This window comes from Castor canadensis, chromosome 13 (genome assembly GCF_047511655.1).
Source record: "Castor canadensis chromosome 13, mCasCan1.hap1v2, whole genome shotgun sequence".
In the NCBI taxonomy this organism is placed as follows: Eukaryota; Metazoa; Chordata; class Mammalia; order Rodentia; family Castoridae; genus Castor; species Castor canadensis.
The window spans coordinates 52,901,481-52,923,700 of record NC_133398.1 but is presented as its reverse complement, the minus strand read 5'-3'; the positions used below and the strand labels follow the sequence as shown (position 1 = coordinate 52,923,700).

The 22,220-nt window shown below is 36.9% G+C and overlaps 1 protein-coding gene and 1 non-coding gene across 2 annotated transcripts in view; both read right to left on the bottom strand.

The window, feature by feature from the left end:
* Positions 1–1,064: 1,064 nt before the first annotated feature.
* Positions 1,065–22,220, bottom strand: part of Haus6 (HAUS augmin like complex subunit 6) — a 41,702-nt gene continuing 20,546 nt past the window's right edge. Inside the window, 10 exon segments of the mRNA XM_074051739.1 lie at positions 1,065–2,113; positions 3,783–3,831; positions 3,833–4,787; positions 5,859–5,994; positions 8,122–8,295; positions 9,164–9,230; positions 12,651–12,732; positions 19,767–19,869; positions 20,330–20,456; positions 21,166–21,359. Coding sequence (XP_073907840.1) covers positions 2,045–2,113; positions 3,783–3,831; positions 3,833–4,787; positions 5,859–5,994; positions 8,122–8,295; positions 9,164–9,230; positions 12,651–12,732; positions 19,767–19,869; positions 20,330–20,456; positions 21,166–21,359 — 1,956 coding nt within the window. The 3' untranslated portion in view covers positions 1,065–2,044.
* LOC141415971 (small Cajal body-specific RNA 8) lies at positions 9,313–9,445 on the bottom strand. The gene has a single exon (XR_012440912.1).

Here is a 22,220-nt window from a genome sequence, read left to right as displayed (position 1 = left end):
CAGATTTCTGATCACTATTTTAGACCTGTTTTTTTTTTCTTGCAGTGGCTGGGAACAAAGCCAGGTCTTGTGCATACTAGATAAGCACCCCACCGCTAAGCTACATCCCCAGCCCTTAGACTTGCACTTTTAAAAGATGCATTCTCAGATAAACTCATGTCCTTGAGTCACACTTAACTCATGTAGATTCCCTGACTTCAGTATCAAAATCTGTACTGTGGGTATAACTGCTATCTTACGGCTGTAATTAATGTAATATGCATTATCTAACAATGGCCCTGGCACTTTGCAGATGCCAATATGATAACCCTACCTTCTCCCTAACATCTATAAAGCAGAACAGAGAATGGTTTCCACGCAGAACTAGTCTTTAATTTGTTGTATTAACTAATAAAGGAACATAACACCTTAGAAGCTTTTCCCTTCCTTTGCTTTCCACTGCAAAGAAAGTACTTTAAATGTCCTTTCTTCTGTCTTTGCTCACAAAAAGACTGTTCTTCAAACTGGGAACAGGACAAACAACTTAGAAAAAGGCAGCCCGAAATAAGAGAGATAAACATTAAGTCCATTTACTACTTCCAGAACTCACCCCTCCAACTTTTTCTACCCCTCGTCAGTTTCTTAGGGGCTAGTGGACAAGATTTTGACTGTTAGGAACTGGGGCTATACAGAGGATACTGAAGGCGATCGTTCTTGTGCCTGTTCTAGTCCTCCTGATTCACAGAGGTAATGGACAAGAGCATTTCTGGGCCAGGGACCCGAAACAAGTGAAGCAGGAGACCATATGAATGTTATTACTTACATAACTCAAAGTTCAGTTTTCTCAAGTTATTTTGGAATATTGTGTAGGCACTGGAGAACTTTAATGGTTTTTGAACAGTACAGAAACACAATCAAAACTAGTTGCTTTCCCAGACTGGGAGCATGGCTCAAGTGGTAGAATGCCTGCTTTCCAAGTGTGAAGCCCTGAGTTCAAACCCCAATTCCCCCCCCCCAAAAAAAAAACTAGCTGCTTTCCCCAAAACAGCACCCATGTCCACCCCAAAAAAACCAACAATAAAACAGACTAATGAATCTTTTAATTTATATTTTTGTTAAAATATAAACTAGAATTAAATTCTCAGTCTAAATTAGACTAAATATAAATGTTTACAACCCACTAAATGGATTTAGTTTGACAGTGCTCATTAAATGTCTAGTCACTTTCTTCCATCATCTAAATTCCTTCTGTCCTAGTTTTCACTTATCATCACATGCATTTTTTTCCATCAACCATCACTTCTCAGGATCAATATACTTGAATAATCATTAGGCCTGAATAGAGCTTTCCAAAACTTAAAAATCTGTCTTTACAACACATTCCAAGGTACTACTTCCTTTGATTAGTACCAGAATGTCCCATAAAGATCCAATAAAAGTGGTTTAATTCTAAAATGAAAGATGAAGAGAAACAGTGGCTTTTTTTTTTTTTTTTTTTTTGTGGTACTGAGGTTTGAACTCATGGCCTGTACCTTGAGCCACTCCTCCAACCCTTTTGTGTGAAGGGTTTTTTCAAGACAGGGTCTCAAGGAACTATTTGCCTATGGGCTGGCTTCAAACCAGGATCTCCTGATCTCTGCCTCCTGAACAGCTAGGGTTATAGGTATGAGCCACCGGCGTCCAGCTTCAGCTGCTATTAACCACTTAGTGGAAGTACATTTGAACTACTCATTCTTATGTTCATTTACTGAAATTATAATAAACTACCACTTTTGTCATTTATTGCTTACAAGATTATTCAAGAAATCAAACTTTCTATAACTTAACATCTGCTTCCCAAATACTTCACATTTCAACCTGATAGCTCTACAAAGAAAAACTCCAAACATATTTCCCTTACCTAAAAACATTACAAGAAGCTAAAGCACATTAGGATTTTTTTAGACCTTGGAAAACAAGCATTTCAGTTCCAACATGTATTTAACTTATATGTCGGCTTCTATTCTGTGACACAGCTTCAAGTTAAGTGCATCGTTGTAAGTTAGCTGGGTACCTGCTTCATTTGTCAAGTCAGAGATTCCTTTGCATCAAGGCTCTTATTCAAGATTTTCTTCTGCAAAATTGATTTTAAAAAAGAAAAACATTACAAAGAAAAATAAATAATAGGAAAGATTCCTACTAGCAAGTTTGTTAATTTTAAAAAGATCCACATTTATGCAAATACTCAAAACTATGATAAAATTACTATTTTTCTCACCGAAGTACCTTTTATCCAGAGATCAATACATTCCTCCTAGAATACTTTTCAAAATACCAGTATTTAATTATCATGGGCAAATCAAAGTGTTGTAATCAATATCTCACCAGATTCAAACCTGTCCTAACATGAGTAATTTTAAAACACTTTATGATAAAAATGTTCAAACATGAAAGCAAAGAGAATTACAATTAATCCAATATGTCTAACCACTTGGTTTCAGTAATTATTAATGCCATTATGAGTTGAATTGTGTCCCCCAAAAGGTATGTTGAAAATCTAACCCCAGTATCTCAGGATGTGACTTTATTTGGAAAGATAGTCATAAAGATACAATTAGCTAGGATGAGTAGGGTGGTAACTACTATGACTTACAAAAAAGAGGCAGATACACAGGGAGGAAAGCCACGTGAAGACAGAGGTAAAGACAATTATGCTCCTAGAAGCCAAAGAAGATTGGGGATACCAAAGGCTAGAGCAGGCAAGGAAGGATCCTCCAATACTGGTTTCAGAAGGAACATGGCCCAGCCAATACCTCAATCTTGAACTTCGAGTCTCTAAAACCTAATGTCTCTACAGATGATAAATTTCAAATCACACTATTGGTGGTACTTTGTTATGTCAGCCCTAGGAAGAAACTAATACAGTGACCAACTTTGCTTTCTTTCTACTTCCCCCTTCCACCACACCAAATTTATTTCACAGCAAATCCCAGATATTATACTACCACAAAAGTGTATTTAAAAGTTTTGTGGGTTTTTTTTTTTTTTTTACTTTATTTTAGTTATTTTTCAGATATAGCCTCTCTTTTTATACCCAGGCCCAGCCAAGTAGCTGGGGTTACAGATGTGCACCACTACCCTTGGCCCTGTGTTTCTCAAAGTTTTTAAATCATTTTCCATTAGACAAGAAGATTTCATTGAGATTTACTTTCAGTAGTTTATATTACAAAAGCAATTCAGTTTTAGGACTTTTTTTTCCCATCCCTGGCCTAAGCCAATTGTAAACTATATAAATATCCATAGAGATTCTGAAAATACCCCTAAGGTGAAGTTCACTCCTCTCATCCTACATGAAGAAATAAGGAACATATTTTGTACCACCACCTCCACCAAACAAGCAAACAAACAAAAAAAACGACCAAAACCAAAAGATCATGCAGCAGTATCTATGTTGTTATTGTCCCATCCCCCCCACCACTCCCACCCATCCTACTCCCGACCCCACCCCCAGCCCCATGATACTGGGGCATGCTAGGCAAGTGCTCCACCACTTGAGCTGTGCCCCCAATCTTGTTTTGGCTTTGTTTTTCAAACATGAAACACTGATGCTAACTCTGCCTGGGCTGGCTTCAAACTATGATCCTCTTATCTCTGCCTCAAATTGTGAAGTAGTCTTATGAAACATAGAGAGAATGAGGCAGGAGCACTGAGAGCTCAGGCTAGCCTGGGCTACATAGCAAGACCCTGACTCAAAAAAAAAAAATTAGAAAACAAGTAAATATGTACAAGTCTAATTAAATCTTACCTCTTAAATTAGATAAAAGTTGTCCAAGATTACATGGTACCTTGGTCCTCAATCTTTGCTCCACTAGACAAAGTTACTGGTGATAGAGACGGTTTTCTTTCATCGAGGGACATGTGTAAAGATGGCTTTGTACAGTCAATGAGTAAATCCTCAGCGTCCAAAAAGCTAAGCATATCATCTTCTTGCATGTTTTTGGATGTATGAATCAGTTCTAGTTTGTGTCTTTCAAGTGTTTCAGGATTAGAGAGGTAAGATTCTTCCCTTATTTTGGAAAGAGATTTCTTTAGGGCCTCATAATGACTGCGAATAACCTGTAAGTTGAAGTCTGGTTCTGGGGTAGTCTGCACTTTTTCCACATCATCTGGAAAAATGCTGCTGTACATAGAACTATTTGGTTCCAGTTTAAAATTGATCTCAGAACTCCTAGAGCTATTAAGACTTAGGTGACCAATTTCTGGAAGAGTTTCATGCAAAATGCTCAAATCCATATCCTTAAGATTCTTAGAACTAATTTTACTTGGTATCTGAAAAGAGTCCCATAACATAGTTTTATGCATAAAAGGTTCATTATAAGAAGTATGTGAGTGATCTAATAGTTTAATATACTCCTCTTCATTTCTACCCGTCACATCTGTTCTACTGCCTACAGCAGGGGAGAATGTTTCTATTTGGCTAGTTTCTGAAAGCTTGGTTGGTAAAGGTGTATATTCTAAATCTTGCTTACTAATTATTTTCTTATTTAACAAATCTGACTGATTTTCTTTTGGGGTTTCACCTATAGGACTGGTCACCACATGTTTCTGAGGTACACCCTTGAGGCAATCTAAAACAACTTTCTCTTCAGGCAAATGAGACTTGCCAAAATCTGAGAAAAAACTGGCCATGCTAAATTCCCTTTGATTACACAATACAGGTGAAGATTTTGATAATACTTCTCTATGTTCAGCATCCTCTTGATCTGGTTCTGTACTTCTATTATCTTCAACTTCAATTGCTTTTCTCCATGAGCTCCTAATTTCAGTTACTAATTAAAGGGAGAAAAAAATAATAATTTACAAATATTTCCAAACACAGAGCATGCAAGTTAAATGTTTTACTTCTGGTGCTGAAAATAAACCTACTGACTCAGTTGATATATATTAAATATACTGAATGGCTTCTCAATATAACAAACCCCAACATCAGAAACTCTACGTCCATATAACAAAAGCTGTTCCTGAAATGTGCATGTACTTTTATGTAACATATGTCAATTAACATATATTAAAAGGACATTTTCTTGTCCATCTAGGCCAAAGCTTGGCAAACTTTTCCTGTATAGTACCCATCTAAACTATCACAACTGCTGAACTCAGCCATCATAGCATGGAAGTAGCTCTAAGAAATGTGTTGAAGAATGAACAAGGCTGTGTTCAATACAATTTTATTGATAAAAAGCACAGGGCAGGACCAAATTTAGCTCACAGGTTGTTGACCACTGATCTAAGCTGTCTCAGCTTAACCTAAATTAAATCAGCAGCAAGAGAGAAATTGTATTTAATCAGCCAGCCAGGATGCTCCGTGTTGATTACATGAGGAAACCTGTATCAGAACTTTGCCTACACAAATTATTGGTCACAGGAAAAAAAAATATGTGGCATTCTGATTATTTGGGAAGGGATAAAGATCTGCAGTTTCAGCTGATGCTTCTGGCTTCTGACTAGAAGAACACAGCCTTCATGCTCTCTAAATGTGATCCAAGGCAGATATGAAGGCCAAGAAAAAAAAAATTGTTAAGTGATCAAGTAAGATACTTTCCACAAGAAAAGCCAAATAACACAATAAAAATAAAATTGTGGTATCAGGGCTGATTATACTACATAATTATGCTTACAGCCACAAAATAATACTGATAAGCGACTGCTATGTGAGAGTGCCCATACTGAATGCTTCTGTATAGCCCCCTTACATCATAACAAATAAAGAGGCACCGCCAACTAAACTGAAAGACACAGAAGAGTTTTAAAATAAGTTTCCAACAGATCTCTCCTAACATGGCCAATAGTGGTAATGCCTAAGAAAGGGGAACTAGAAGAAGGAAGCATTGTTAACTTACTCAAGGTTTCTGGAGTTCGGGGAATTTGACTCCTTGTTAAGAAGGGGTTAGAAACTAGAGAGTCAATTAGTTCTTCTAATTTTACTTCTTTTCCTCCAGAGACTTGTGGTGACTCAGATAAAACTACCCTGGCAACCTGAAACAGAAAAGAAAAAATAAAAAGTTACCAAGCCCATTGGCAGAATGCAACAATAACTCTGGTAAGAACAATGAACATTTCACAGTAGCTCCTACCATAGAGATAGCACAAAAATAACCAACAATGAAATTCCCAGATATTCCTGATGACTATCTAGATACAATAATGTACAATAAGATAGAATACAAAACTTTTTGTTATTTTAAATGGATAACCTATTATAAAGGAAAGAATTTTTATAGTTAAGTTAGGAAAATTCAGGGGCACTTTGACTTCAGTGACCTAAGCTGCTGTCTGCCACATCTTTGGGTTTGACAACTCTGTATCCACTAAAATGACTATTTTAAAGCAGGCAGATTCTTTTTATAGTCCATCTGCAGTTACACCTCTATTAGCAAAAAGAACACATTCTGACAATATACTTCTTTGCCAGAGACCTCATTATCAGGTATAAATTAATGAAAAAAAAAGAAAATACACAATATGAAAATAGCTCTATTTAACTAAATGTCAACAAACTGGAAAACAAAAAATATGCAAATTAAAATCTCTGCCTGGAGAATGCTAAAAAGGAATCTTCCTGAAACCATAATAAAATTGGTTCAAGTAAAAACAAAAGGCTTCTTGGAACTAAAACGCTAAATATCCCTTGTTAAAAACACTATTGAGAAAATTAAGTTCACTACCTTTCTTTATGAGATTCTAGGACTCTCCACTTCTAGCACATCATGTTCTACTGCTAATCTAAATTCTATTGCTCAAAAAATGTGCCTTGTCTTCCACAAATAGAAAAGAAAAGAAGACTTATTATTAGGTCTCAATTTGACATCACTTATACCATCTTAAACTCTGCTTGACCCTAGAGTTGTTTGGCTCTGGTAGAAATGGGCTCCCAAGGGAAACACAGATGCCAGAATATAAGACTAACTCCTTGACTACCCCCAGCAGCATCCTATTTTTGCAATTGGTCTGTGCCTGAAATGTTCTATTTCCCAGCACCTGTACCAGAACACAAACCCAGTTCCTTGACTACCCTAGCAACAGACAATGGACAAACCACAATAGGAAAAATTTCCCCCACCTTTTACCAGGTCCTTCTTTTCCTATAAAACCCCTCATCTGTAAGCAGCAGTGAGCCCCAGCTCTCTTGCTGGAGACCCCCTCCACAGGTTTCTTCTCCTAAATAAAAATACTAACAATGAGCCATCTCTGTCTCTCTGTGCTTTTCAGTCCATGAATGACTATCTTTTCTTTAGTATAGTCAATAAAAAGAAACAAAAAAACGTCAGAAGTATTTAGAGACCAAAACAAGAAAAATGACTGCATCCAGTTCTCTTCTATTTGGAAGATGCTCATTCAGTTTGATCAAGATTGGAATAAAGAAGGAAACCTAATTAATATGCTCTAACCCAAAATATTCTTTAAGTCACTTGGGGACAAAAAGTAAATGATGTTTTCTGACTGCTTAACCAAATTCAAATGATAAGGGATACTGTGGAAAACATAATAAAAATAACATCGGTGAATAGCTTGAGTATTTAGTCTGTATAAACTGAGTTCTGTAGTACTGAGAAATAGTAGCATTTTGTGGTCACTTACTAGTGAAAACCAGAACAGCATTAAGAGACAGGGCTAGTTAAGAAAATCAAGTTCACGAGCAGCAATGCATTTAATCATTTTTTATTTATAAAGCAAAAACAACAAAACTTTCATGTGGTGATAATACTGCACTGTTTGTTATATTCAAAATAAAAGGAAGCTAAGAAATACAAAACACTGACAAAGTATTTAAATAACTATAGTCATTGGGTACATTTACCTAAAACTTTATGCAATGATTAATCCCCAAAATATCATTATTTTTATACTTTTGGATAATGTTTGTAGAATAGGAAGTAGATTCTAAATCATGGATATAATGTTAACTAAATAAGCTTATATGACATTTATTTCTACTTTTTAGAAAGAACAATATTACCTTAACAGTGATTTTTATTATCTGGGACTACCTTTACCTCAAATTACCCCAGTTACTCAATAATTAACTATATTTCACTTCAGATCCAAATAACATTTAGGAAATGCCAGATATTTAAGTATATGTAGTAAGAATCTTTTTCTAACCTCTTCTACCAAATGATCTTGTTCTGTCTGGAATGGATCACTCTTTTTGGCTGGCACAGACTGTTCAAATGCACTGTTCTTTGCAATATCTGATAAAGAGACGCCCACTTCAAACTCAGGTCTTTTCTCAGAAATCATTTCATTTTTCACTTTGGGAGTTCTCATCTTTGATTCCTGAAGAAAAGATATATGATGTTAAAACTTTAATAATCATGACTGATGCTGAAAAATCTCTTCTTTAGAGGTTCATAGGTAAAAAGTGTGGTTGTTTGCTTGTTGAGACAAACAAAATCCTTGTACCTCAGCCTCCTGAGCACTGAGATTACATGCATGTTACACCACACACAGCAAAAAGTTGCTAATATTATTGTGAAATTGCATGTTCAATGGCAGAGAAAAAGAATTCTAGGGCTAGTGGAGTAGCGCAAGTGGTAGAGCACCTACCTAGCAAGTGTGAGGTACTGAGTTTAAATCCCAGTACCGCCAAAAAACAAAAACAAAAACAAAAAACCTGAACTTATTTTGGGCTGGTGGAATGGTTCAAGTGGTAGAGCATCTGCCTAGCAAGCATAAGGCCCTGAGTTCAACACCCCCGTATTGCCCCCCACCAAATTATAATATTCCCACTTAGCAAGAGAGATTGTATAAACAGAAACAGAAGCTGAGTGCTGGCAACTTGCACCTGTAATCCTATCAACTCAGGAGGATCACAGTTTGAGACCAGTCTTAGACAAATAGTTTGTGAGACCCCATCTAAAAAAAAAATCCATCACATTAAAAAAAAAAAAAAGAAAAAGGAAAGAAAAAAAAAATCACAAAAAAGGGCTAAGGAATGGGAGTGGCTCATTCAGTACGAGCACTTAGTGGCCAAGTTCAAACTTTAGTGCCTCCATCCAAAAAAAAAAAAAGAAATAGAACAAAATGTACAAGTAGTGGGAAATGTGAAAATAAAACTTAAACTTAACTAAGCTATAATATCAACAAAATAAATATTTTATCATAATTTATTATCACCAGAATTGAAAATTGCTTTAGAATATACCTTTTCAAGTAGTGAGACACTTTTTCTATCTGATGATGAAGCTGGCTGCAATCGGAAAGAGTCAGAGCTAAAAGAAAAAAAAGACAGCAAACCCAAGTTATACGCAAGAAAAAATTTCATTCATTTGATGTATCTGAATAGTCTAAAGAAACTGTCTGCCCCGTATCTGTCCGTTACGATTTCACTCAATTCGTCCCGGTCATCAAAAGGCAGCTTTTATTCTAGGGAGGTATGGTGACAATTAGAGCAGTATTTCAGCCCAATTTGTGTATCAGCCTCCCAATTATAAACATTTTACTTACTTGCTATATATATATTTTTAAGTCAATAATATTTCCTAAAAGGGTTAAATGGTTTAATGAACACTGAAAAACTTGAATACAGCTTAAAAATAAATTCAATTAACTAGAATTGTCCTCAGGATCCAAGTCACAGAATTGCACTGTAGCAGACATTTTAAAATTCTTTCAGCCAGGCATGGCAGTGCACACTTGTAAACCCAGCATTCCAGAGGCTGAGGCAGTAGGATCTCAATTTGAAACCAACCTGGATTACATAGCAAGACCTAGTCACAAAAAAACAGGCAGGTACCAGTGGCTCACGCCTATAGTCCTAGCTACTCAGGAGGCAGAGATCAGGAGGATCATGGTTTGAAGCCAAGAAAATAATTCTCAAGACCCTATCTCGAAAATACCCAACATAAAAAAGGGCTGATGAAGCGGTAGAGCAGCTGCCTAGCAAGCATGAGAACCTGAGTTCAAAACCCTAGTACTGTCAGTAAAAACAAAATTCCTTTGATATTTCATGCCAAAATCAAGTTCTCATATGCTGAATTTTGTTCTATAGCAAACATGGCACGTAAACAGTGAAGTCACGAGGTTACTCAGAGCTCTGTGTATTACATTCCTTCACCTTTTAGATTCCCTTGTCCCTTTGCATAAACATTTAAATCTCATGTATCTTTTCATGTTAATTATAAAATTAGGGATTAAATTTTAAAAAGCTTAAAAGAAATAACTTTTGTGTGTGTGTGTGTGTGTGTGTGTGTGTGTGTGTTGAACTCAGAGCCTACACCTTAAGCCATTCCACCAGCAACTTTTTGTGAAGGGTTTTTACAAGACAAGAGTCTTGTGAACTATTTGCCTGGGTTGACTTTGAACCTTGATCCTCCTGATCTCTGACTCCTGAGTAGCTAGGACTACAGGTATGAGCCACCAGCACCTAGATAGAAATGGTAACCTTAACTTTTTTGAAATTTGGAAGCACTGAGTTTGAACTCAGGATTTTAGCCATACCCCCAACCCTTTTTGCTTTATGTTATTATTCAGATACACTCTTGCTTTTTCCCAGCTGGCCGGGACCACAATCACCCTGCGTCTTGCCTGGCTAGGATTACAAGCATGCATCATGCCTAGCTTGTTTATTGAGACAGGGTCTCCTGAGTAGCTGAGATTATAGATATGAGCTGCCACACCTGGCCCTAAAGTAATTATCTTATCTGGATCTGGAAAGGTCTTTTAAATTCAAAGGTAAAGAAGTTTTTCTAGGCCGAGTGCTGGTGGCTCACGCTTGCAATCCTAGCTACTTAGGAGGCAGAGATCAGGAGGATCGCAGTTCAAAGGGAGCCTGGGCAAATAGTTCATGAGCCCCTATCTTGAAAAAACCCTTGAAGTAAAAGGCTGGTGGAGTGGCTCAAGGCCCTGAGTTTAAACCCCAGTACCACAAAAAAAAAAACAAAAAACAAAAAAAGCTTTTCTACATAGGTAATATAAAAAGTAAGATTTTTTCAAACATGCATTTTTGGAATCTTTACCTATCTTCCAAACTAACTGAAAAATCACTACAAGTGCTCAAGCTTCAATTAAGAATTAATGGGTATCAAAAGCAAAATACAATGTTTTTTCCAAAACCTTTACATTAAAATTATGGGAAAAAAAAGCCCTCTGAAACAGAGCTAGCAAATCTATGGGCCAATAATATCGTTAAGGTGCCACCACTAGATGGGAGACAAAGGTTATATGTCTCCCAAAGGCTATTCCCAGGGGATAGCAGTTACAGTATGTAACTGCTTGACAGACTGAGTAAATTAATAAGTAAACGTCACTTTAGGATGGGATTCTATAGGTGACAACAAATGTTTCTATTTAAATACCATTCTTGTGGAGCCTTATAAAAGAGAACATCACAATCAAAAACAACCTTAAAGCAGCCTTGACTTAGCCCTTAATCTCTACACACTTACCATGTCAAGTTTGAGGCCCATGAAATGCTAGCACTGTGACAGAGTTAAAGTCTAAAAATAAATGTAATGCTACAAAGCCTTATGTGGAAATTAGTTAATATACAGACTAAACATACATGAACATACACAAGACTACTTACAATAAGTTATTATGCAGAGAATTTTTTATTTTAGAACATAAAATAGAATCCATGCTTTAATTAGAACTAAATTTACACATGAGTACGTACAATTTCTAGAAACAAACTTAAAAGCTGGATAAGGAGGAACACTCTTGTAATCCCATGTACTCAGTAGGGCTGAGGTAGAGGTAGGTGAATTCAAGGCCAGCCTGAGCAACACAATGACACTGGCTCAACAATAAAAGCAAATGGGCTAGCAGAGTGTCTCAAGTGTAGCGTGCCTGCCTAGCAAGGATAAAGCCCTGAGTTCAAACCCCAGTACCACCAAAAAAAAAAAAAAAAAAAAACTTGAAAGAAAATCTGACAATTTGTTAGAAATTTTAGTCATTTTTTTCATTTTTATTTACTACTGTTATAATACATCCATAACAGATAATAAGTATAAATTATTTTTAAAAAGAAAGACATGAGATTGGAATTTTTCTAACATCAAGGATGATCAGGTAGCATATATTCAAGATTCTACTGTATTATCTTTGAAGTTCAGTAAATAAAGGAGAAATATAGAAATAAAAAGGTCAAAAATAGTTTCAAAGGTCCCCCAAACTCTTGGACTTAGTCAAGAGTTACAAAGCAGTTTCAAAAAAGTTGACACAAGGGCTGGAAGTAGCACACCTGCCTAGCTAGCAGGAGGCCCTGAATTCAACCCCTAGTACCACCAGGAGAAAAAAAAGGTTGGTTGACACACATTAAAAAAGGGCAAAAAATCCCAAACTTAACTTAAAAAATTTCCATGAACTCCAATTTTAAAATAAAAAAAAAAAAAAACAGTGAAAAACATGCCTATGCATCATAAGTGTTCAATCTTTTCCTAAAATGTGGGTATGCAACAGAAAAATACTGTCTAGTTAAGAAGACATTATAAGAGCTGGGCTGGGAGGGGGTGTGGCTCAAGTGGTAAGAAGAGCACACTGCCCAGAAAGCTTCAGGCCCTAAGTTTAACCCTAGTACCACCTTAAAAAACCGAAAAGAAGGGAAAGTTATGTATAGAAGTTTGGAAACTGGCTTAAGATGAGACAAAAATCAATATAGAAAATCAATAAGAAAATCAAATTTATTTTACCTGTTAGCTAGATCACACACAGCTCCCAAGGTATCCATGTCTCTTCTGCAGCCATTTTCTAGGTTATGTTGCTTAGATGTATCTAAGGAAGTAGAAAAATTAATTATTCTTTAACTATGCTCATACATTCTAATATGCAAGGATCTCTTCAAATTCTATAACAGTGCCAGGCAAGGGTAGCTCATGCCTGTAATCCTAGTTACTCAGGAGGATCAAGGTTTGAGGTCAGCTAGGGCAAATAGTTCACAAGACCCTATCTTGAAAATACTCAACACAAAAAAGGGCTGGTAGAGTGGCTCAAGTGGTAGAGTGTCTGCCTAGTAAGTGTGAGGCCCCCAGTACTGCAAAAAAAAAAAAAACATGTAATACTTTTTTTCCAATGCTAGGATTCAAACCTAGGGCTTTGCTCATGCCAGGGAAGTACTCTACCACTGAACTATACTTATCTGAAACTTCCAAATAGAAGGAAACAGAAAAACAATATAAATACTACTGATAAAAGATAATTATCCAATTGTTAAGGTTAAATGATAGTCAAGAAAGAAATAAGAGAATATCTACAGTAGGCTTTAGTAAAAAGACTGGTGCTTGAAGCAGTAATAAGAATCTCCAAGAAATAAAAGCCTGGGATCAGACAGATTCACTGCTGAATTCTACCAGACTATTAAAGATGAACTAACATCCATACTCCTCAAACTATTCCATAAAATTCCAAGGGAAGAAATACTACCAAACTCATTCCATAAAACCAGTATTATCCTGGTACCAAAACTAAAAGGAAAGACCAATTTCACTGATGAACACAGACATAAAATTCCCTAATAAACTACTTGCAAACTGAATTCAACAACACATTAAAAAGTTCATACACCATGAATAAGTTAGTTTCATTCCAGGGATCCAAGTATGGCTCAATATATGCAAATCAATCCATATAACAGAACCAAGGACAAAAATCACATGATCATCTCAATAAGCAAAAAAAATCTGACAAAATTCAGTATCTCTTCATGATAAAAGCCATGAAGAAACCAGGAAGAGAAAGATCACTTTCAGCCTTTATTATCAATATAATAAAAACTACATACGGCAAACCCCTAGCCAACACTACACTGAATGGGGAAAAACTGAAAGAATTTTCTCTAAAATTATCAATGAGACAACATGTCCACTATCATCATTCTTATTCTGTACAGTGCTTGAATTCTTAGCCAGAGTAATAAGGGAAGAGAAAGAAGTAAAAGGGATAAAAATAGGAAAGGAAAAGTCAAATTATCCCTATTTGCTGATCATATGATATTATATTTAAAAGACTCTGAAGACTCCACCAGAAATCTCTTAGGTCTACTGAACACTATCAGCGAAGTAGCAGCATACAAAACCAACATAAAAAAGCAGTAGTTTTTCTATACCAGTAACAAACATTCTGAGAAAAAAAATAAATTAAGAAAACAATCTCATCCACAATACCTCAAAAAACAAAAAAAAATCTAGAATAAACCTAACCAAGGAGGTAAAAGACCTCTACAATGAAAATTTTAACAAACTGAAGAAGACACTAGACATCTTCCATGATCATGAATCAGCAGAATAGTGAAAACAGTTTAATTACTGAAAGTGATACACAGATCCAATTCAATTCCCATCAAAACTCCAAAGTCATTCTTCATAAAAAAAAAATCCTAAAATCCATATGGGAGCACAAAAGACCCTAAACAGCCAAAGCAATTCTGAACAAAAACAGCAATACTAGAGGTATCACAACACCTGATTTCAAATTATACTATAAAACCATAGGATCAAAAACAGCACAGTACTCCCACAAAAACAGAAACAAAGACCAAAAAACTAGAAGACTCAGAAATAAAATCCATGCAGGACAGCCACCTGATTCCCAGTAAAGGTGACAAAAATATATGTTGGAGAAAAGGCAGTCTTTCTTAACAAAAAATGTTGGGAAAACAAATAATGTCTTCACTGTAGAAGACAGAAACCACATTCTTCTCTCACCCTGCACAAAAATCAATTCAAAATGGGTCAAAGACCTTAAATTCAGACTTGAAACTTTGAAACCACTACAGAAAACATATGGAAAAACACTTCAAGATCTAGGAATAGCCAATAGCTTTCTGAATAGGACTTCAATCACTCAGAAAGTAATAGCAACAAGAATTGACAGATGCCTAGCACTAAATTAAAAGTCTTCTGCATAGCAAAGGAAACAACTGCCAGAATAAAAAAACAGAACATGAAAAAAATCATTGTCAGTTATTCATCTGACAGGGGATTAATGTCCAAAATACATAAAGAACAAGAAATTAAACACCACATAACAAACAGTCCCATCAATAAATGGGCAAATGAACAGAGTTCTCAGAAGAAGTATAATAGGCTAAATGAAAAAATGTTCAACATTGTTAGCCATCAGAGAGAGCAAATTAAAACTGTACTGAGATTCCATCTCATCTGTCAGAAAGGCTATCATCAAGAAAGCAACAACTACAAATGCTGTTGAGGACGCAAGGAATACAGTGTTGGTGGGAATGCAAATTAGTGCACTTGCAATAAAAATCAGCATGTAGGTTTGTCAAAAAACTAAGACTAGAACAGTCATATGATCTTGCTATACCTTCCTGGGCATACACCTGAAGGAATGTTAAATCAGCATACAACAAAGATACCTGCACAACTGTGTTTATCATGAGGCTTTTCACTATAACCAAGATATAGAATCAACCTACAGATATCTATGAACACATGAATGGATAATGTGGAGTATTATTCAGCCATAAAGAACAATGAGATTTTGCCTTTTGCAGGAAAATAGATGGAACTGGAGATCATGATGTAAAACAACATAAGCCAGACTCAGAAAGACAAGTATCTCATGTTTTCTTTCATATGTAGGATCTAGATTAAAAAAAAAAAAGTTACCAGGTACTGGTGGCTCACACCTAGTAATCCTAGCAACTCAGGAGGATCACAATTCAAAGCCCCCCAGGCAAATAGTTCACCAGACTGGATCTTGAGAAAACCAATCACAAAAAAAGGGCTGGTGGAGTGACTCAAGGTGTAGGCCCTGAATTCAAACCCCAGCACAAAAAAAAAAAAACAAAAAAAAAAAAACTGAAAGTCAAAGAGGGTTGGGTAGTGTTGGCTCACACCTGTAATCCTAGCTACTCAGGAGGCAGACAGCAATAGAATTGAGGTTTGAAGCCAGCTGGAGACCCTATCTTTAAAAAAACCTATCAAGAAAAAGGGCTGGTAAAGTGGCTCAAAGTGTAGGCCCTGAGTTCAAACCTCAGTACCACAAAAAAAAAAAAAATGATAGAGGGCCATTAATGTATTTTGTACTAGAAAAAGAAAAGAATCGCATTTACATTGTAAATTGATCACTGATAAACATTTGGAATATGGAATGAATTGACATTGGAGGCAGAAAAGGTGGTTAGAACACAATTTTTAAAAAATGAGAACTGGTGCTGGCTGATGGTAGCACACACCTATAATCCTAGCTACTCAGGAGGCAGAGATCAGGAGGATTGCAGCTTGATACCAGCCCATGCAAATAGTTCGCAAGAACCTAGCTCAAAAAAATCCCTTCACAAAAAAAAGGGGATGGTAGAGTGGTTCAAGGTGTAGGCCTGAGTTCAAGCCCTGGTACCAAAAAAAAAACAAAAGAGAGTGAGAACTGGGAATGGGATGTGACTCAAGTGGCAGAGCACATACCTGGCAAGCAGAAGGCTCTGAGTTGAAACCCCAGTGCCCCTCCTCCCCCAGAAAAGAGAGAACTCAACTGCAGCACTTTAATATGGGAAAACAGAAGAGGACAGATAAAGCAAGGCATTTGAAATATAAAAATAAAACTGAAGTCATAAGATGAAACCAACAGGAAATAAACACTAACTCCTACCATAAACACAGTAGAAGTGCTAAATAAAATGTAAGGAAAAAGGAAAGGAATACTCAAAAGAACAAACAGTAACATTATAAACCAGAACAAAGAGAGAAAGCTTAATCAGCACAGTAAGCTCAAGCTGAGAAATAGGGGCCTGACAGGACAGGCGGGCTCCAGAGACCAGACACTGCAATTTAACACCTACGTAGTTAACGAGAAGCATCACCTCAAACCACTCAGTCAGATCCAAAACAGACTAAAGGTCAGGACATTGCAAATGCTGCTCTAACCCTGAAAGGGGGATTATAGAAACTACCACCTGGTCTTGGCAATAGCAAAAAATTCTTGCTTATACACCTGGGTGGAAAAAATATTTAAAACCTGGTCTACTCAAAAGGAGATTATCAACCAAGTGTGGAGGCACATGTCTGTTAACCCAGCAAGGCTGAGGCAAGAGGATAATAAGTTCAACAGCAGCTGGGTCTATGCAGCAAGAACTTGTCTTTATAAAAAAAAAAAAAACAAGAGCAGGTCGGGGGAGGCAGACACCAGCGGCTCATGCTTGTAAATTCCAGCTACTTGGGAGGCTGAGATCAGAAGGACCAAGGTTCCAGAGAAGCCCCAGCACACAGTTCACAAAGCACCATCTCAACCAATAGCTGGATGCAGTGGCACACACCTGTCATCCCAAGCTCCTCAGCTGAAATCCAAAAGACTGTGGTTCCACACCAACACTGGCCAAAAATGTTTGCACAACTACAGCCCTATCTCAACACACAAAAAAAAAGCTGGTGTGGGGCGCGTGCCTGTTATCCCAGTGATGAGAAAAAAGCATGATATAGGTGAACTGCAGTCCAGATCTGCTTGGGCAGCAAGACCCTATCTCCAAAATAAACAGAGAAAAAGGGCTGGAGACATGGTTCAAGCAGTAGAGTGCCTGCCTAGCAAGCGCAAAGCCCTGAGTTCAAACCATAGTACCCCTATAAAAAAATAAAAGGAAGAAGGCGGGACATGGTGGCTCACGCCTGTAACCCCAGCTACCCAGGAGACGAAGATTGGGAGGATCACAGTTTGAATCCGAATCAGGCAAAGTTAGTGAGACCCCATTTCTAGCAATAAACTAAATGTGGTGGAGAGCACTTAGTTGGAGGATGGCAGGCCAGCCAGAGCAAAAACACAAGACCCTACTGCAAAAATAACTAAACTGAAAAGGGACGGAGCAATGGCTCAAGGGACAGACTGCTTGCCTAGCAAGCATAAGGACCTGAGTTCAAATCCCACTACCACCACCAAAAGATTAAATTAAATTCAAAAAGTAAACTACTTTAAGATGTAAGGTGTAAGAAGAGGAAAAAATGCTGTTTTATCACAAAAAAATAAAAAATGTTGAGGTCCGTCAGCTGAGAACAAGGTTACTATGCTTTAAAAAAAAAAAGGATGGAGGGCTAGAGCATGGCTCAAGTGGCAGAGTACTTGCCTAGCAAGTACAAGACCCTGGGTTCAAAGCCCAATACCACCAAAAAAAATTTTTTTAATTCTAAGAGTACAAATGTGTAATGCCTATAAGATAGGGGTACCCCCAAAGAACCATTAAATACTTATAAATGTGGACTCCCAAATGAACAGTCTAAGAAGACACAAGTATGTCCTCAATCTCAAAGCAGATATGCAAATTCCAAATGGACATGTGGATAAAAAGTGTCCCCACAGGTGATGGGGTATTTGGAAGTAAATGGATCATGAGGGCTCTAATTTTGGCAGATTAATCCACTGATAGTCATAATTTGATGGCATTCTTGAGAAATGATGGAAACTTCAGGAGGCTGGGCCTCACTGGAGGAACAGGTCACTGGGGCATGGCCTGAGAAGGTGCATCTTATACCTGGCCCCTGCCCTCTGCTTGTTTCCCAGCCACCAGGAGCTGAGCTGCCTTGCTCCACATACCACTAACCATGAGGCAATGCCCTACCGTAGCCCAGAAACAACTGAGCCAACTAAGCAACACACTGAAACCTCTGAACCCACAAGCCTACATAAATCTTGCTCATCCTTTAAGCTGATTTTCTAAGTATTTTGTCACAGTGACAAAAAGCTGACTTATACAACATGAGAATTCCACGGTTGCAAAGGATTTAAACTAAGTCAGGCAAGAGTGCAAAGGCCCTTTCCTGGTTAAAGTGAGAACACAATGCCAATCAAATATGCCAAGGAATATCAACATACTTCCATCAGCATAACGAAGGACTGCCCAAAGCTACCACAGTCCTGAATGCTCAAACCCAAAGCTTGTTCTCATTCCTCAAACCATGCAGTCTTTTCTATGTCTACTCCTCTAGTCACATACTGAGTCTTCCTCTCTGATCAATGATCTTTCCCAACCTGTATCCTCCCCAAATACACCTGATTCCCAAACCGACCACCTATCCCAAATGTTCACACGTTTCTTTCTAAGTCCTGTGCTAACTGCTCTCATGACCTCCTGTTGGCCTGCATATATCTACTACTAGCTCCAGCTTGGCTCAATAATTCATTTTTTAATCCATTCATTCCTCCAACTATTTGCAAAACTATTTGCAAAACATGGATGGAATTGGGAGTCATTTTGTTAAAGGAAATAAGCCAGGCACAGAAAGACCTGTAGGAGACCACATGATCTCACTTATATGTGGAAACTAAAAAAGCTAACCTCATAGAAGTTGAGAGTAGGAAAAAGACTCAGGGAAACACACTAAAAACTGTTGAGCAATGCAGGGTAGGGGGAACAGAATAAGGAGGAGTAATAGAGGGTGTTTGATTGATTAGAATACATCAAAGTAACTTCAGGAAGGAGAAGGGGAGGAAGGAGAATAATGAGGAGATGAACCAAACTGGGGTACAATATATTCTTATATGGAAATGTCACAAAGAAACCCCCTATGTGGCTCTCATAGTGATTCTAGCTACATGAGAGACTAAGAAAGGAAGAATTGCTATTCGAGACTAGCCCAGACAAATAGTTCATGAGACCCTCATTTCCAAAATAACTAGAGCAAAATGGATTGGAGGTGTGGCTCAAGTAGTAGAGCACCTGCTTTTGTAAGTGTGAAGCCCTAAGTTCAAACTCCAGTCCCACAACTGATAGATAGATGAAGAGAAAAAACAAAACATAAAAAATTGTTATGATAATGAGAAACAATGACAGAAGGGAGGTTTAAAGGGGAAAAAGGTAAATAACCAACCTGAAAGTGAAGCAGGATACTGAAATAGAATACTCCTCTCATATACTTCCTCTGAGACAGGATCAAATGAAAGGGGGGACATAGGTGGTAAAAGATCCACAGCCTTAAAACACACAACACACAATTTTAAACACATTTACCAACAACCACAATAACAATGCTAAGTTAACATATGGATGGAATTTTTTTTTGCCTAACAAAGAATTACCAAATATATATCTTAAAACTATTTGCAAATCAAAGCATACAACACTATAAACAAGGGTATTACTTTGTCCTCTATTTTGTCTCAAATGCCATAGTATCTCACATCAAGAGGCAAATCTCATTTAATATAGCCCTCTCAATTTATAAATATTAACTATAAATGACAACAGCAGCTTAATAAAAATTCTATTGTATATTTAGAAAAATTACAGAAACCAAAACATTAGAACTTTAGACTCAGATGCAAAGATGAGAAGCATATATACATATAGCATTTCTAAGTTACTTGTAACATGATAAAACAAAAGACTGCCAAAACTAAACCACTCTCCAAAAGGCTAGTCAACATTACTTACTGGAGTCCAACTTTTCAATAGACTGAAAGGAGACAGACCAAGAAATTCCTTCCACTTCTTATGCCATTCTCTTTGCTTTTCAACAATAGAATGTCTTATATTTGAGAGATCTTCTTTTATTTTATACCTGTCACAGCAAAAAAGGAACTTTATTCAAAACATAAATAAACAAAAAAGTGTGGAGTAAAATTTAAGAAAATAATACTAATACTAGGCAATAAAAGCAACTACAACTGAAAATTCAATCAATATAACTCTCATAAGTTAATAATCAAAATTTAAAATCAGGGTCTCTCACTTGCTAGGCATCACTGTACCACATGAGCACCTGCCCCAAGCCCAAGTATCTTTTTATTTCTTGGGTTTGTTTTCGTTTTGGGGGGTGTTTTGTGTGTGTGTGCACATACTTGTGTATGTGTGAGTTTTGCTAGGGATTGAACCTGGGGCCTTGTGCTTACTTAAAAGCCCCAAGTCATGTATTTTTATCTATTTTTTTTTTCCTAGCTCCAATCTCTTCAGTCAGAATTCTACTCCCACTCTCTGTCCATTGAGTCTGCTCAAATGAACCTTTCTGAGGTTCAACTTTATTATTAAACACAACACAAGCTAGAAAAAATTAGAATGATTTCACTTAGTTCAAAGTGTTATTCCAGTAAGGAAAAACTACATTACCTATCTGTTCTACCTCACATGTCTCTTGGAGAGTTCTTACACAAACTCTTAAGAGTACTAGTAAAATTTTCATGTGTTTGCCAAAGCTGCAGGTTGTTAACTATACAAGAATTTAACTGAGGAAACCATTCAAAGTGAAATAACAGAAGATCTTGCCAGTGTACCTCATATGCTCCAGCTCTGATAATCTTTCCCTCTGGACTTTGGTCTCTTTTTCAAGGTATTGAAGGTCTACAGTCAATCTTGCTTGGTCAGTCTGACCACGTTCATACTTCATTACTTTCAAGACTTCATTTAACAACTGAATAACTGTTAAGAGGTTCAATTTTCCAGTCTCATAAACATTTCCTATGTGCAACTAAAGATTCAGAGGGGGGAATAAAATTAGAGAACTATAGGTTCTTATGGTAAACTGTTACATAAATATGCTTTTTACTATTATATAAAAATCTTACCCTAAAGAGTAAGAAGAAAAATCAAAGACTATCCAAACACAAAACTATGTAAATAATTCCAGTGGAAACTATTATGGAAGAATTAACATTCCATGTTACATTTTTATATCATTCAAAAGATTAAAAACTAGAGGAAAAGAAATGCAAATCGATAGAAAGAAAAATAAAGACCGAGGACTGGAGGTTTTGCTCAAGCAGTAGAGCACCTCCTTTCCAAGTACAAAGTCCTGAGTTCAAACCCCAGTCCCAACAAAAAAGAAAAGGAAAAGAAGAATTGAGTAGAATGTGGTGACACACCTATAACCCCAATACTAAGGAGGCTGAGTGAGGAAGATCACGAGTACAAGGCCAGCCTGGGCCTCTTTAGAAAACCAAAGTAAAGGTTTGGGGAATTCTTTATTTTACAACACTTGCAAATCAATGACCCGTAAAGGTAATATCCAAACTCAAGATACGTTTCTTTAGCCTGCAGAGTTGCCAATATTTCCTAAATTATACATTTCATGTAAAAAATATAATAGTAGCTGGGCACTGGAGGCTCATGCTTGTAATCCTAAGCTACTTGGGAAACTGAGATCAAGAGGATCACGATTTAAGGCCAGACTGGGCAAATGGTTTGTGAGATTCCACTCTCCATAATAACCAGAACAAATGATTAAACTAGGAACAGAAGGAATGTAACTCAACATAATAAAGGTTAAATACCACAAACCAATAGCCAACATCGTATTAAATGGGGAAAAACGGAAACCATTTCCTGTAAA